Source organism: Coregonus lavaretus (genome assembly GCF_964263955.1).
Source record: "Coregonus lavaretus genome assembly, chromosome: 33".
Taxonomy (NCBI): domain Eukaryota; kingdom Metazoa; phylum Chordata; class Actinopteri; order Salmoniformes; family Salmonidae; genus Coregonus; species Coregonus lavaretus.
Genome location: NC_140020.1, coordinates 25702630 through 25719005, shown reverse-complemented (window position 1 = coordinate 25719005; position 16376 = coordinate 25702630). Strand labels below are relative to the sequence as shown.

The 16376-nt window shown below is 42.2% G+C and overlaps 2 protein-coding genes across 2 annotated transcripts in view; both read right to left on the bottom strand.

Moving 5' to 3' along the window:
• The window catches only part of LOC311108357 (cytosolic 5'-nucleotidase 1A-like), a gene marked incomplete at both ends in the record, with an annotated part of 49220 nt that extends 36479 nt beyond the window's left edge, over positions 1-12741 (bottom strand). The window contains 2 exons of the mRNA XM_084150991.1: positions 12336-12503; positions 12631-12741. Coding sequence (XP_084007117.1) covers positions 12336-12503; positions 12631-12741 — 279 coding nt within the window. The remainder of the gene's footprint in view (positions 1-12335; positions 12504-12630) is intronic.
• On the bottom strand, positions 2023-3914 carry LOC311108064 (cytosolic 5'-nucleotidase 1A-like; the record flags this gene model as incomplete). The annotated part of the gene is made up of 5 exons (XM_084150711.1): positions 2023-2391; positions 2710-2909; positions 3127-3249; positions 3533-3662; positions 3897-3914. The coding sequence occupies 5 exons, from the start codon at positions 3912-3914 to the stop codon at positions 2023-2025; spliced, it is 840 nt and encodes a 279-aa protein (XP_084006837.1).
• Positions 12742-16376: the final 3635 nt, after the last annotated feature.

The following is a 16376-nucleotide window of genomic DNA, read 5'->3' as shown; positions in this document are numbered from 1 at the left end:
TATGATAAACCGCAAGTCTAGATGCAGGAGTGTTGAGAATATACAGGTCAAAATAATGGAAACACCTAAATAAAATGTCTTAATAGCGCGTTGGGCCACCACGAGCCAGAACAGCTTCAATGCACCTTGGCATAGACTCTACACGTGTCTGGAACTCTATTGGAGGGACGCGACACCCTTCTTCCACGAGAAATTCCATCGTTTGGTGTTTTGTTGATGGTGGTGGAAAACTCGTCTCAGGCGCCGCTCCAGAATCTCCCATAAGTGTCCAATTGGGTGGAAATCTGGTGACTGAGACGGCCATCGCAAATGGTTTACATAGTTGTCATGCTTATCAAACCATTCAGTGCCTGATTTCAATATACGTTGTATCCCTCATTTACTCAACTGCTTCCATTATTTTGGCAGTTAACTGTAAAATACACTACTGGTCAAAAGTTTTAGAACACCTAATTCAAGGGATTTACTATTTTCTACATTGTAGAATAATGGTGAAGACATCAAAACTATGAAATAACACATATGGAATCATGTAGTAACCAAAAAAGTGTTAAACAAATCAAAATATATTTTATATTTGAGATTCTTCAAATAGCCACCCTTTGCCTTGATGACAGCTTTCCACTCTTGGCATTCTCTCAACCAGCTTCATGAGGTAGTCACCTGGAAAGCATTTTAATTAACAGGTGTGCTTTCTTAAAAGTTAATTAGTGGAATTTCTTTCCTTCTTAATGCGTTTGAGCCAATCAGTTGTGTTGTGACAAGGTATCTATACAGAAGATAGCCCTATTTGGTAAAAGACCAAGTCCATATTATGGCAAGAACAGCTCAAATAAGCAAAGAGAAACGACAGTCCATCATTACTTTAAGACATGAAGGTCAGTCAATATGGAACATTTCAAGAACTTTTGAAGTTTCTTCAAGTGCAGTCGCAAAAACCATCAAGTGCTATGATGCAACTGGCTCTCATGAGGACTGCCACAGGAATGGAAGACCCAGAGTTACCTCTGCTGTAGAGGATAAGTTCATTAGAGTTGCCAGCCTCAGAAATTGCAGCCCAAATAAATGCTTCACAGAGTTCAAGTAACAGACACATCAACATCAACTGTTCAGAGGAGACTGTGTGAATCAGGCCTTCATGGCCCATCTGGTTTGGGCTTAGTGGGACTATCATTTGTTTTTCAACAGGACAATGACCCAACACACCTCCAGGCTGTGTAAGGGATATTTTTACCAAGAAGGAGAGTGATGAGTGCTGCATCAGATTACCTGGCCTCCACAAACCCCCGACCTCAACCCAATTGAGCTGGTTTGGGATGAGTCGGACGGCAGAGTGAAGGAAAAGCAGCCAACAAGTGCTCAGCATGTGGGAACTCCTTCAAGACTGTTGGAAAAGCATTCCAGGTGAAGCTGGTTGAGAGAATGCCAAGAGTGGGCAAAGCAGTCATCAAGGCAAAGGGTGGCTATTTGAAGAATCTCAAATATATTTTGATTTGTTTAACACTTTTTTGGTTACTACATGATTCCATACGTGTTATTTCATAATTTTGATGTCTTCACTATTATTCTACAATGTAGAAAATAGTAAAAATTAAGAAAAACCCTTGAATGAGTAGGTGCTCTAAAACTTTTCACAGGTAGTGTACATGTTGGTCTCTGCAGCAAATGAGACCAAATGTTCTTCTCTAAAGATATAAAAAACACTTGTGTGTGTGAAATGTGAACACATACATTCTTACAAAAACTAGATAGATAATTCTGTAATTAACAACTGGAATATGATGAATATTGCATTAAAGTATTCTCCTTATGAACGAGAACATCAGGTGACATTGTAAAACTTGTTTTATTCTAGCAAAAATCCCTGAAGTGAGTACTACTACATTTTTACTACAGTATATTCTGATAAAGGCACTTTTAATACAAAATCCAGCACAAAACAAAACCTACCGCTGATGACAGGGTTGTGCGCAACTAACTATTTGCATAATGTATGATACCTTCCCACCCCTAGGAGGCTCACTACTTTGTGTCTTTGGCAGGCTGCTCACTAAGTTTCTCCTTGTGGTACTTCTGTCCAATCCCATAAGGCACGTGTGCCGCGATAGTACCCAGCTCCTTGGCCCCCTCGATGTGGAACATCTGGTCATCAAAGAAGATGTGGGGACGGATCTTCTGCAGGAGGGGCCCTTTAGGGGCCCCGGCTAGGAACAGGGCCTCGTCGATCTCCAGGCCCCAGCTCCTGAGGGTCTTGAGGACGCGGGCCCCTGAGCTGGCTGCGCTGCGGGATGTTACTAGGTAGGTACGAATGGGGCAGGTCATACGCTCGTTCTTGGCATAGAACTTCCTCTGGAGCTTCCCCAGCACCTCCAGGAAACACTTTAAGGGACCCTGAGTGAATGAGACATAGGGTTAGCATAGTATTATTAAATTTTTTATTAAAGCAAATACATCATTGGGTTCCACTTTATTTGGATAGTCCCCTATTATAGATGGTATTTAAATGCTCAAACTATCAACAGCCACGGATGATATGCAACAACTTGTTAAGGTCTAGGATTAGGGTAAGTGGGTGTGTTAGTTAAAAAGTTTGTTGATAGTAAGTTGAACATCTATAACCCTCTATAGGGAGACTCCAAATAAAGTGTTACCCAAAGAAAGAACATTTGGAATCATGTCAAAAGCTAACATAAAATAGGAGGCATATACTCTCATGAACACCTGTGCAAGAGGTTTGTTCTCAAACTCCTTCTCATGCTCAAAGAACGTGTCCAGGCCGTGTTGTTTCACGATGATCTCCGACTCGTCAGAGAAGAGGACAGCGTCCCCGTCAAAGGCAACTTTCAGCTGTGTGTCGGAAAGCTTGTTCTCCACATCTCCAGATGCAAACATGGTCGCTGCTGCAATGCCTATTTATAAAGACATTATAAAAAAGGGGCTTATACATGCTCATAAGTCTTAAAAATGCATTACAACGGTATCATATATGTAGGCTATATCATACCTATAAAAAGTGTTACCACAATGTACATCTACAGTTTTTTACTCTGTTACCAATTTAGCATCCATGCTAACCTAAACCAGTTTAATCCCTAGAGGACAAAGGAAAGCAGCATTTTCAACTACCCTCCTCAATGGCCTCCATGACTTTCTCTCCATCCTTGGAGAGGTACAGGTTGGTCAGATAGGCCTTCAGATAGCCAATGGGGCTTTGCCCTCCCGTCATACAGAACCTCTCAATGGTTAAATCTGTCAGGTAGAGTGAAAAACAAAAACGTATCAGAACCCCATACAAATGTGATGGTATCATCAGGCTGGTAGCCAAAGATTGCCACTAACATCCATGCAAAACATGCATACAACCACTAAAAACATATTTGGTCAAAAATACCCATCATTCAATGAAATGCAGCTCACAATAAGCGCGTCTTATAACCATAGAAATATAATTACCGGTACTCCAATTACTGGTCATTGTATTTCTCTGCTTATAGCACTGTAGTAGGCATGGCTGAGCGTGTCGACCACGAACCGTAGTGGTTGATGCTGTTGATGAGGCGCACTCCGACCTGGGCGTGGTTATTAGTCATCAGGACGATGTCAAACAGCTCTTCGCTGTCGGGGTAGAGGTGCCTCAGCCGTGCGTTCACAGACATCAGAGCCTGCAGGGTGTGCACAAATGCACTGATAAATGCACAGGGGCGGACTGGGACAAGAATTCAGTCCTGGCATTTTATCCACATCGCTGCGTACACCACCAACTCACACCACCATCCCTCCCACCATCATGATACCACCAACCATAGATGCACCCTTCACCCTGACCCTACACACAGGCAGTAGTGCTGACATAACATTGGCAGTAAAGTACAGCATTTCTCAACCATTTTCTGTACCAGTGATTGGCGAGACATGGTCCTCTTTTTTAACCAGCTCATGTTTAAAACAAATATGTAAAAACACCACTGGAGACAACTCACCACTATAACTGTGCCTCTTCTCTAACCATTTTGTTTGTCTCAGCATCTTCGCTGGTGTCACTCTGTGCTGCTTTTGTTCTGTTCTGTCTGCTTAAACATTCCACGTTATAAAAGCCAAGCTAGCAACTTAGCCTATATTGCTAATTAGTGCCCGTCATATATGTTCTCCTGAATCAACACATACCTTCAAATGTTATTGGCCGCATAGACATTTTGCAGATGTTATCGTGGGTGTAGCGAAATGATGTTTCTAGCGCCAACAGTGCAGTAGTGATATTAATAATAGCGAACAATACAAAAAAAACACACAAATCCCCTAAATAAAAATAAAGGAATTTAATATAGAGTTATTAGATAGACGGAATATACATATAAAGAAAACGTCCTCTCACTGTCAACTGCGTTTATTTTCAGCAAACTTAACATGTGTAAATATTTGCATGAACATAACAAGAGTCAACAACTGAGACATAAACTGAACAAGTTCCACAGACATGTGACTAGCAGAAATGGAATGTGTCCCTGAAAAAAAGGGGGGTCAAAATCAAAAGTAACAGTCAGTATCTGGTGTGGCCACCAGCTACATTAAGTACTGCGGTTCATCTCCTCCTCATGGACTGCACCAGATTTGCCAGTTCTTGCTGTGAGATGTTACCCCACTCTTCCACAAGGCACTTGCAAGTTCCCGGACATTTCTGAGGGGGGATGGCCCTAGCCCTCACCCTCCGATTGATAGATTAATTATTAATGACTAATTATTACACCCTGAAACGGTGTATAATGTGTTAGAAATGTGTGAGTGTAGGACCAGTAAAGGCTATGGCATTGAGCCACTATTTAGCAATGTGAGTAAGAGTTAGGCCAGACAACAAAGACAACTGAGAAACTAAGATAAAGAGGCCTCCCAATTTAGGGAGGGGAGAAACTGTTATGAAAACATGGTGCAGAATATTGTGAGAACGGCAATAACTGAGTAAAGCAGGGAGTAGGATATGTGTGTGTGTGTGTGTGTGTGTGTGTGTGTATGCATGTGTGTATGCATGTGTGTGAACTGAAGGTCAGTAGAGCAGTTTTAGAGTGGAAAACTACAGCCCGCCTACAGATGGAAGGGATTTCTTTTTGTATGAGTATAAAAGATGGACTCTGAAATTGTGATGGCAGAATTCTCAATGAATAAATATCTCTGACAATGCAGACCGGGACTCTGGCCGTTACTTAAATCCCAAAAGACTTACAACCTTTTGGGAGACGCACAGAGACACTAAAATAGTTTGTTAAATAATTCACATAACACCGATCCAACAGGTCCCAGACGTGCCCAATGGGATTGAGATCTGGGCTCTTCGCTGGCAATGGAAGAACACTGACATTCCTGTCTTGCAGGAAATCACGCACAGAACGAGCAGTATGGCTGGTGGCATTGTCATGCTGGAGGGTCATGTCAGGATGAGCCTGCAGAAAGGGTACCACATGAGGGAGGAGGATGTCTTCCCTGTAACGCACAGCGTTGAGATTGCCTGCAATGACAACAAGCTCAGTCCGATGATGCTGTGACACACCGCCCCAGACCATGACGGACCCTCCACCTCCAAATTGATCCCGCTCCAGAGTACAGGCCTCGGTGTAACGCTCATTTCTTCGACGATAAACGCGAATCCGACCATCACCCCTGGTGAGACAAAACCGCGACTCGTCAGTGAAGAGCACTTTTTGCCAGTCCCGACGGTGGGTTTGTGCCCATAGGCGACGTTGTTGCCGGTGATGTCTGGTGAGGACCTGCCTTACAACAGGCCTACAAGCCCTCAGTCCAGCCTCTCTCAGCCTATAGCGGACAGTCTGAGCACTGATGGAGGGATTGTGCGTTCCTGGTGTAACTCGGGCAGTTGTTGTTGCCATCCTGTACCTGTCCCACAGGTGTGATGTTCGGATGTACCAATCCTGTGCAGGTGTTGTTACATGTGGTCTGCCACTGCGAGGACGATCAGCGGTCTGTCCTGTCTCCCTGTAGCGCTGTCTTAGGCGTCTCACAGTACGGACATTGCAATTTATTGCCCTGGCCACATCTGCAGTCCTCATGCCTCCTTGCAGCATGCCTAAGGCACGTTCACGCAGATGAGCAGGTCAGTAGAAAGGCCTCTTTAGTGTCCTAAGTTTTCATAACTGTGACCTTAATTGCCTACCGTCTGTAAGCTGTTAGTGTCTTAACGACCGTTCCACACGTGCATGTTCATTAATTGTTTATGGTTCATTGAACAAGCATGCGAAACAGTGTTTAAACCCTTTACAATTGAGATCTGTGAAGTTATTTGGATTTTTACAAATTATCTTTGAAAGACAGGGTCCTGAAAAAGGGACATTTCTTGTTTTGCTGAGTTTATATGATGGTGTGTATAGACATAATGGAAAATGTATGAATAGAAAAGGTGTGTACAGCAGTAGTTATATAGGATGAGCCTTGACTAGAATACAGTATACACACAAAGTAGGTAAAACAGTATGTAAATATTATTAAAGTGACCAGTGTTCAATGACTATGTACATAGGGCAGCAGTCTCTAGGTCAATTACTATTACAGGGCTCCAGGCTAACATTTTCCCCTGGTGTCACTGGTGCTACTAACTTTTACAGTTGTTGGCACCAGCCCCCCAAATTACGAGTAATCATTTTATGAAGTCATTCATAGTGCTTTATTAAGAAGTGTAATAAATAGACAGACTAAGTTGTTTCATCTAACACGTACAAGCAGGAATGCATGACTCAATACATTTTGTGCAACCTAACCCAGTGATTGTCATGAATTATGGGATGACAATTAAGACTATATTTGCTATATTTTACTGTCAAAATAGGACTCCAGAATTTTTTTGTTCAATAGAGATACATCTTTATGTGCACCTTGAATATCATTAGGCTAATTAAATTTGGGATACAACACGAGGAAGTGGAAACTCAAAACACATTAACTAGATCGATAACTCTAAATATAATACCCACTGCTAGTAGCCATGTATTCAACCAACAGTACATTTTATGTCCTAAAAACATGTTGCAGTTGTAGGCTACTACCCATGAGACCTATCGGCCTATACCCTCGCAAAGGCCGGTGTGCATTTCGGCGCACGCCGCTCCATATCTCAAAGCAATATCAAATATCTTGGTTGTAAAACTATTGAGCTGACTATTGAGAAAGCTGAGGCCCTCCACTCTTCAAACGGGACAAAGAGACTAAACTTCCAAAGCGGTGATTTCCCGCAATTGCATTTTGAAATGTTAAACGATTAGACCACATTTCTCTCTCAAGCGCATGGGGGAAGAGGAGAGTGGCTTGCTCATTACAGCAGCAGGTCCCTGTGAAACAGGCACAGGGCCAGGGTGCTCAGTTTCATTACAGGAATCGTGAGGCAAATGCACTTTACTGTTTGTCCAAATCATGGTTTTAGCTGCCCAAAAAAATAGGATGTTTTGAGTGAGATGACAATGTGGAATGTGCTCCAAGTTTATAAGCAGTGACACCCATCCTTTCAGTTTTTTACAATCCATGATGTTGTCTAACTGATGACAGTGTCAGAACAAGTATCTTTGCTGAAGCCCTGTTTCACTTTGAATATGAGTTTGCGTGACCTCAGCCTGAGAAAAACAGGCTGGCCCATCTTGGCAGGGGGGCTGGCCTTGCCCACTGATTAGCTAAAAGGCTCATTATAGATTAGTATAACAGCAATTGTGCAACAATCCACCCAACAGAAATCCACCCAACTATAAATGTTATTACAAGAGGTCTTCCCTCGAGTTAAACATTTGTCATTCAGCTATTGATTCAAACATGGTCTAATGGTCATATAATTTTGACTCCTGTGGCTGCTACCATTATAGTAGAAGAACCAGATTAACCTGCCACAATGGCATCCATGCATAGAAAAAAAAAGTGTAAAGTGGTTTTCCAACTGGCTATAGGGTGAATGCACCAATTTGTAAGTCGCTCTGGATAAGAGCGTCTGCTAAATGACGTAAATGTGCCCTTGAGCAAGGCACTTAACCCTAATTGCTCCTGTAAGTCGCTCTGGATAAGAGCGTCTGCTAAATGACTAAAATGTAAATGTAAAAATGTAACAGTGGTAAACAACATTGGCTATTGTAATTCTGAGCAAAAACCTATTCTGGATGCATTACACACATTTCAGCTAGGCCTCAAGACAATGGCAATATTGAGTGAGGTTTCTCCTTCACCTACAATAAGGAATTTATATATAGTTGTAAGGCAATCCCAGCCCATTCATAGACACTAATAACCTTTAGTGCCTATTGACAATAGTATCTTCTGGCTGGGGGAGTTGTTAACAGCCCTGATGCTAGCTCTAAACGTTAGCACGGATCGCTTGCGGTATGGCTTTGGAAACAAAGAACGTATATTTCATATCAGCAAGAATTATCATTATTATAAAAATGTTAAGGTTAAATTCCTAAAACACCTTTATAGGGTTAAGACTCCCCCACATGGACATATTTCCATTTTACAGAGCTTGTTTACAGACAACAGACGGAAGACAGAGTCGACTACCCGTGCTAATTAGCTATCTGCGTCTCCAAGGACGCCACAAACGTGTTGTCACTGAAAAATACTGTTGGCTGCAACTGTTTTAAAACATTGTACAGCAGAGGAGGACAGGAAATACCATCCTACTCAGTGAATTTCAGAAATGTTTCAATAGTGTGTATTTTTTTTAAGTTATCAATTTTAGATACAGTAAATATATTCACGTCACCAAATAACTGATTAAAATACTGTTTTGCATTGAAGGACTACAGTAGCCTCAACAGCACCATGGAGTAGCCGGAGGACAGCCATTTTCCGTCCTCCTCTGGGTACATTGACTTCAATACAAAACCTTGGGGGGCTCATGGTTCTCACTAAGGATGTGACAAATGACCAATTTTAAACATGAAGGAGCAAAAACAGATGTTTAGATTTTTTATTTTTCTTACAAATAAAACAGAAATACCTTATTTACATAAGTATTCAGATCCTTTACTATGAGACTCAAAATTGAGCTCAGGTGCACCCTGTTTCCATTGATCATGTTTCTACAACTTGATTGGAGTCCACCTGTGGTAAATTCAATTGCTTGGACATTATTTGGAAAGGCACACACACCTGTCTATATAAGGTCCCACAGTTGACAGTGCATGTCAGAGTAAAAACCAAGCCATGAGGTCGAAGGAATTGTCCGTAGAGCTCAGAGACAAGATTGTGTCAAGGTACAGATCTGGGGAAGGGTACCAAAATATTTCTGAAGCATTGAAGGTCCCCAAGAACAGTGGCCTCCATCATTCTTAAAAATGGAAGAAGTTTGGAACCCCCAAGACACTTCCTAGAGCTGGCCGCCCGGCCAAACTGAGCAATCGGGGGAGAACGGCCTTGGTCAGGTAGGTGACCAAGAACCCAATGGTTCTGACAGAGCTCCAGAGTTCCTCTGTGGAAATGGGAGAACCTTCCAGAAGGACAACCATCTCTGCAGCACTCCACCAATCAGGCCTTTATGGTAGAGCGGCCAGACGGAAGTCACTACTTAGTAAAAAGCACGACAGCCCGCTTGGAGTTTGCCAAAAGGCACCTAATGGACTCTCAGACCATCAGAAGCACGATTCTCTGGTCTGATGAAAACAAGATTAAACTCTTTGGCCTGAATGCCAAGCATCATGTCTGGAGGAAACCTGGCACCATCCCTATGGTGAAGCATGGTGTGGCAGCATCATGCTGTGGGGATGTTTTTCAGCGGCAGGGAGACTACTCAGGATTGAGGGAAAGATGAACTGAGAAAAGTACAGAGAGATCCTTGATGAAAACCTGCTCCAGAACGCTCAGGACCTCAGACTGGGGCAAAGGTTCACCTTCCAACAGGACAACGACCCTAAGCACACAGCCAAGACAACGCAGGAATTGCTTCGGGACAAGTCTCTGAGTGTCCTAGAGTGGCCCAGCCAGAGCACGGACTTGAACCCGATCGAACATCTCTGGAAAGACTTGAAAGTAGCTGTGGAGCGTCGCTCCCCATCCAACCTGACAGAGCTTGAGAGGATCTGCAGAGAAGGACGGGAGAAACTACCCAAATACAGGTGTGCCAAGCTTGTAGTGTCACACCCAAGAAGACTTGAGGATGTAATCGCTGCCAAAGGCGCTTCAACAAAGTACTGAGTAAAGGGTCTGAATACTTATGTAAATGTTAGTTTTCTTTTTTTAGCAAACATTTCTAAAAACCTGTTTTTTTCTTTGTCATTATAGTATAGTGTGTAAATTGATGAGGAACAAAAACAAATGTAATCTATTTTAGAATAAGGCTGTAACATAAAAAAATTTGGAAAAAGTGAAGGGGTCTGAATACTTTCCGAATGCATTGTATATCTACCGCAGTCATATACCCTTGAATGCACCTTGGCTACAGCATGTTTGTTTGTCTGTAAGGGTACTTTTTAAAAACCGAATTGCTACTGAACAGGCATTTTACATGTCTGTAAAGGAATGCCGCTTAACATCCATCACTAGGCGACCAGAATTGTCAATCAAATAAACTTGAGCTGCCTGCGCGCAGACCACTCTCCCAACAAAAAAAATCTAAATACCGTGACATTTTAGTAGAAAGAAAACATCTTCCACTAGGAATGAACTCCTAAAATTCAGTAATTTTGGAACGAGGAGACTGATTAGTTGCCATACTTCCGAAAACAAACACTTGCATCTTTCATAGCGAGCTACCAAGGGTTGGAGAGAGAGGGGAGGGGCACAGTATAGGTAGGTCGGCCACCAGGTAGACGGAGTCAGAACCATGCACTAGGCCTATCTATCGGCAATCAAGTTGTATCTGGCAACTTCAGTAAAGAAGGGCATATCATCAATCAATAGACTAGGATATTCTACACGTAAAAGACTGAAGACACACAAATCATTAGCAAAGAGAAAGAGCAGGCCAGCCAGCTGCAATGTGATTTTAAAAAATGATTTTTCTTAATGTTAAAGGATCCTATTTTTTTGGTTTAAACATTTTAACGTTCACACCCCTAGTTCCCACCCCCTCTCATAGACTTATACAGTAATTATGACGACTTTCGGAGGACGTCCTCCAACCTATCAGAGCTCTTGCAGTATGAACTAACATCTTGTCCATCCAATCAAAGAATCAGATAATTAATCTAGTACTGAAAGCATAAGCTACAGCTAGCTATTACTGCAGTGCATAAAGTGTGGTGTGTAGTTGACTCAATAGTTGAACAGTTTAACAAATTAATTTCTTCAAAAATTAAGGAAACGCAACAGAGAGCTAGCTATATTTCATTGTATTTTTTTCCTTCCGAGTTTACCCTTCACTTAGTTAGCTAATGCAGCTAATTCAACCTACTCAACAACCTGCCTCAGAGAGGAATGCTATTTATGCTAGCTAGCTGGCTAAGCCTATCCAACACTGCAAAACTTCCAAGTCAAGGTAAGCTTTCAGTTGTATTCATTTATTGTCACCGGGGCCGCCGTTGTAACTGCTAAACTGCTTGCTGTACTGCGTGATTGTACACATGGATTGTATTGTGGGTTTACTAATGCGTTAGTTTTAGTTTGTTGACTATAACGTTAATATGGTAACGATGTAGGCTGTGTAGCGGATATGAAGGTTTGACTTGGAGGTTTTTGCACCTGGTCACAGACAACTGTTGTGCACCAAATTCGAGTATCATGTAGTAGCCTAAACCTATCGATGTTACATTGAGCTGGGTGAATGGAATATAAATAAGGCCATGCTCATAAAAAATAAAACAGTCGTCCTTCCTAATCTTGAAAGGCACTAACCGCCACTGGTGTACAGTAAGTGTATATTTTGCATTTGTGAAATTATTTTGATGTGATATGAAAGTAGAGGACTTTGTTTCTAGAACCTCACTGCAATTGAGAATCGATTTGCGTTTAAATTAAGTATTTGGCTGTTTTTGCTGCCAGAGCCAATTTGCCTATAAATAGAAAAATGTAAGGTCCTTGGACTATAACGAGTAATGTTAGGCTCCTTTAGTCCATTATTGGGCTACCCCACCTTTACAGAAAATATTGCAGTTAGAGTGCAGTATAGCTGCAGTACACTGTACTTAGAATGCAGTATAACTGCAGGATGCTGCAAATACTGCGTCCAAAATAACTTTTTTTACTGCAGTCATTTTGCAGTGTAACTGCAGTTCTGCAATCACTGCGTCCAAAACACCACAGTCGACTGCAGTTACTGCACTTTTACTGCAATCTTTCTTTTGTAAAGGCACCCTCTGCCTCTTCCACGCACAGACATGCAGGTAGGCCATATCCTTCAATCCCTCTCTGAATTAACCTACCTTCACTAGAGGAAACGCCACCCCTGGCATGAGCGGCTCATTGTCGTGCTCCTGTTGATAGGCCACATACGTCTCGACCCCGTCTTCTTTGTAGATCTTACTCTCTGCAACCATGTTGAACAGGGTGCGAGAGGAGACGGCGATAGTAACGGCATACTGGGGTTTGGGCTATTTGGAAAACAAGAATAGTAAAAAAAAATGACGATACAAGATTAGCAACAATAGGCTAATATACCCGTATTGCCACTTATTTTATCTGCAAAAGACAAACAAGAAATGCGAATGTATCACTTACGGGTCTAGGTTTCTTTGTTTTTAAACTGTCAAAAAAGGCTTTTGCTGCTGCCCAGTCCTTTTCCTCGCCAGCCTCCGTGGCTGTTGGATCGGTAGTTTTGATTTCACTCATATTTGGCCAGGAATGGAAACGTTTTAAGCCTGATAGTTCCGTAACAGTGATCCCCGATGTAGATGAGCAGACCAAGCGACTACAGGAAAGTTTGCGGAAATGTTTGCGAGATGGTGACAATGTGTGTGTCTTTTTACCCATGATGCTCAATCACAGGAGGTCGGTGGCATCTTAATTGGGGAGGACGGGCTCATGGTAATAGCTGGAGCAGAGTCGGTGGAATGGTATCGAATACATAAAACCAGGGCCGGCTATAGCCTTTTAGCCCATCTCGTGGCAAAACATTTTAGTGGCCCTCCTCTTGATGGTGGAGAGAAAATGTTAAAGCTGCAATATGTAACTTTTTGGGCAATCTTACCAAATTCACATTGAAATGTGTGTTATAGATCTGTCATTCTCATTGAAAGCAAGTCTAAGAAGCGGTAGATCTGTTCTATGTTCTATTTCTATGCTTCCCGTTCTTAAGTTTAGTTGTTGCATCTTTTACTTTCAGTTTTGTACACCAGCTTCAAACACCTGAAAATACAATATTTTTGGTTATGGAAAATATATTTCAGAGCGGTTTAGATGGTACAATGATTATCTACACTATACTTGCTTGTTTTGTCTCATAAACTGAAATTAAGCGAACTATTAGAATTTTAGCAACCAGGAAATGGTGGACCGATTTATGCATAGTGCATATTTAAGTTTTAAAGCAAGTTTTCTGCAATTCTACACATTTTGTAATGACCTATGACATGTTAATATGATTTCTGAGTGAGAATGACTAACAAAACCAATGGGGGCCCCCTGGAGGTCAGGGCCAATGGGCACGTGCCCTGCTTGCCTGGTCGGTATTCAGCCAAGATTACTACAAATTTCGAAATTGCACCTTGTGTATTCTAACATTCTTACTCTTAATAGTATGGGTTTTTTTTAGGGCCGGGGGTCCAAAGTGACTGCTCATGTGGCTTTTGCCTGGAACTGTCCCTGCATAAAACACATGGTTTCCATGCATTTGATGCCATTCTATTTACTCTGTTCAAGTGTGACTAAAACTAGCCTGTTACTAAAACTAGCCTGTCACTAAAACCAATACTATCGCCACCTACTGGCCGTGGTTAATCCCTACCACATACATGTGAACTCCTCCTTTTGTTTCCTAGATTCCTTTCCTCCTTTCCTCACTCCCTTTCCTCCTTTCCTCCTTTCCTAGCTTCCTTTCCTTCCCTCCTTTCTAACTTCATTTCCTTACCTCTCTACTGGCCCTAGTTAATCCCTACCACATTCATGTGAACTCTTCCTTTTCTTTCCTAGATTATTTTCCTTCTTTCCATGCTCCCTTTCCTTTCCTTCTTTCCTAGCTTCCTTTCCTTCTTTCCTAGTTTCCTTTCCTCCTTTCCTAACTTCCTGTCCTTCTTCCTTTCCTTTCCTCTCTACTGGCCGTGGTTAATCACTACCACATAAATGTGGACTCCTCCTTTTCTTTCCTAGATTCCTTTCATCCTTCCCTCTCTCCCCTTTCTTTTCATCCTTTCCTAGCTTCCTTTCCTCCTTTCCTAGCTTCCTTTCCTTCCCTCCCTCCATTTTCTCTCCTCCTTCCTTATCTCATTTTCCTTATATCCTTACCTTTCCTAGTTACTTTTCTCCTTTCTTAGCTCCCTTTTCCTAACTTTTTTTCCTTTCCTCCTTTTCTTTCCTAGATTCCTTTCCCCCTTTCCTCGATCCCTTTAATTTCCTCCTTTCCTAGCTCCCTTTCCTTATCTCCTTACCTTTCCTATATCCCTTTCCTTGCTTCCTTTCCTTCTTCCTTTTCTTTCCTCCTTTTTTTTCTAGATTCCTTTCCTCGCTCCCTTTCCTTTCCTCCTTTCCTAGCTCCGTTTCTTTTTCTCCTTTCTTAGCTTCCTTTTCTTCCCTAGCTTTCCTCTCCTCCTTCCCTATCTCCCTTTCCTTATCCTTTCCTTTCATAGCTTCCTTTCCTCCTTTCCTAGCTTCCTTACCTTCCTTACCTCCCTTTCCTCGCCTCCTTCCCTATCTCCCTTTCTTTATCTCCTTTCCTAGCTCCCTTTCCTTATTTATAAAATTTCCTCATTTTCTTTCATAGATTCCTTTCTTCCTTTCCTTGCTCCCTTTCCCCTCCTCCTTTCCTAACTCCTTTATTTTCCTCCTTTCCTAGCTTCCTTTCCTTTCCTCCTTTCCTAGGATTAACCATGGCCAGTAGAGAGGAAATGAAAGGAAGAAGGAAAGGCAGGAATCTAGGAAAGGGAGCTAGTAAAGGAGGAAAGGAGCTAGGAAAGGAAATGAGATAAGGAAAGAGAGATATGGAAGGAGGAGAGGAAAGGGAGGTAGGGAAGGAAGCTAGGAAAGGAGAAAAATAAATGGAGTTAGGAAAGGAAAATGAGCGTGGAAAGAAGGAAAGGAATCTAGGAAAGAAAAGGAGTAAAGGAAAGGAAGCTAGAAAAGGGAGCTAGGAAAGGAAGAAAGGCGCTATGAAAGGAGACAAGGAAAGGGAGATATGGAAGTTAAGAAAGGAGCAAAGGAAGCTAGGAAAGGAGGAAAAGAAAGGGAGCTAGGAAAGTAGGAAAGGAACCTAGTAAAGAAAAGGAGGAGTTCACATTTATGTGGTAGGGATTAAAGGGATAAATATTCGGGATCCCTTTAACCACGGCCAGTAGAGAGGAAAGGAAATTAGGAAAGGAGGAAAGGAAGCTAGGAAAGAAGGAAAGGAAAGGGAGCGAGGAAAGGTGGAAAGGAATCTAGAAAATAAAAGGAAGAGTTCGTAGGGGTTAACCACTGCCAGTAGAGAGGGAAAAAAATGAAGCTAGCAAAGGAGGAAAGGGAGTGAGGAAAGGAATCTAGGAAAGAAAAGGAGTTCACATAATTGTGGTAGGGATTAATGGCAGCCAGTAGATGGCTATAGTATTGGTTTTAGTGACAGGCTATTTTTAGTTACAGGCTGCTGTGGGGCTGCAGCTGGATGCATCTCATGCTCGCTCTGTGTCATTCTGAAAAAAAAAAAGGAAAATGGTACACTTTCATTTTAAGCACATTATCTGGATACTTTTTCCATAAAGTCAAAGCCCGCCATATAGTTACTGTTTATCTGGGCGTTATTACCAATTAATTGTAATCAAGTTGATACCAGCACAAAAACACAGAACATGCAATAATGGAAAAACGGATTAATATTGATAACTACACAATTTCCATTAGATTTATGAAACTATACTGAACAAAAATATAAACGCAACATGCAACAATATCAAAGATTTTACTGAGTTACAGTTCATATAAGGAAATCAGTCAATTGAAATAAATAAATGAGGCCCTAATCTGTGGATTGAGCATGACTGGGCAGGGGTCAGCCACGGGTGGGCCTGGGAGGGCATAGGCCCATCTACTTGGCAGCCAGGCCTACCCACTGGGGTGCCAGGCCCAGCCAATCAGAATGAGTTTTTCCCCACAAAAGGGCTTTATTACAGACAGAAATACCCCCCCATCCCCCTTCAGACGATCCCACAGGTGAAGAAGCCAGATGTGGAGGTCCTGGGCTGGCGTGGTTAAACGTGGTCTGCAGTTGTGAGGCCGGTTGGAGGTATTGCCAAATTCTCGAAAACGACGTTGGAGGCAGTTTATGGTAGAGAAATTAACAT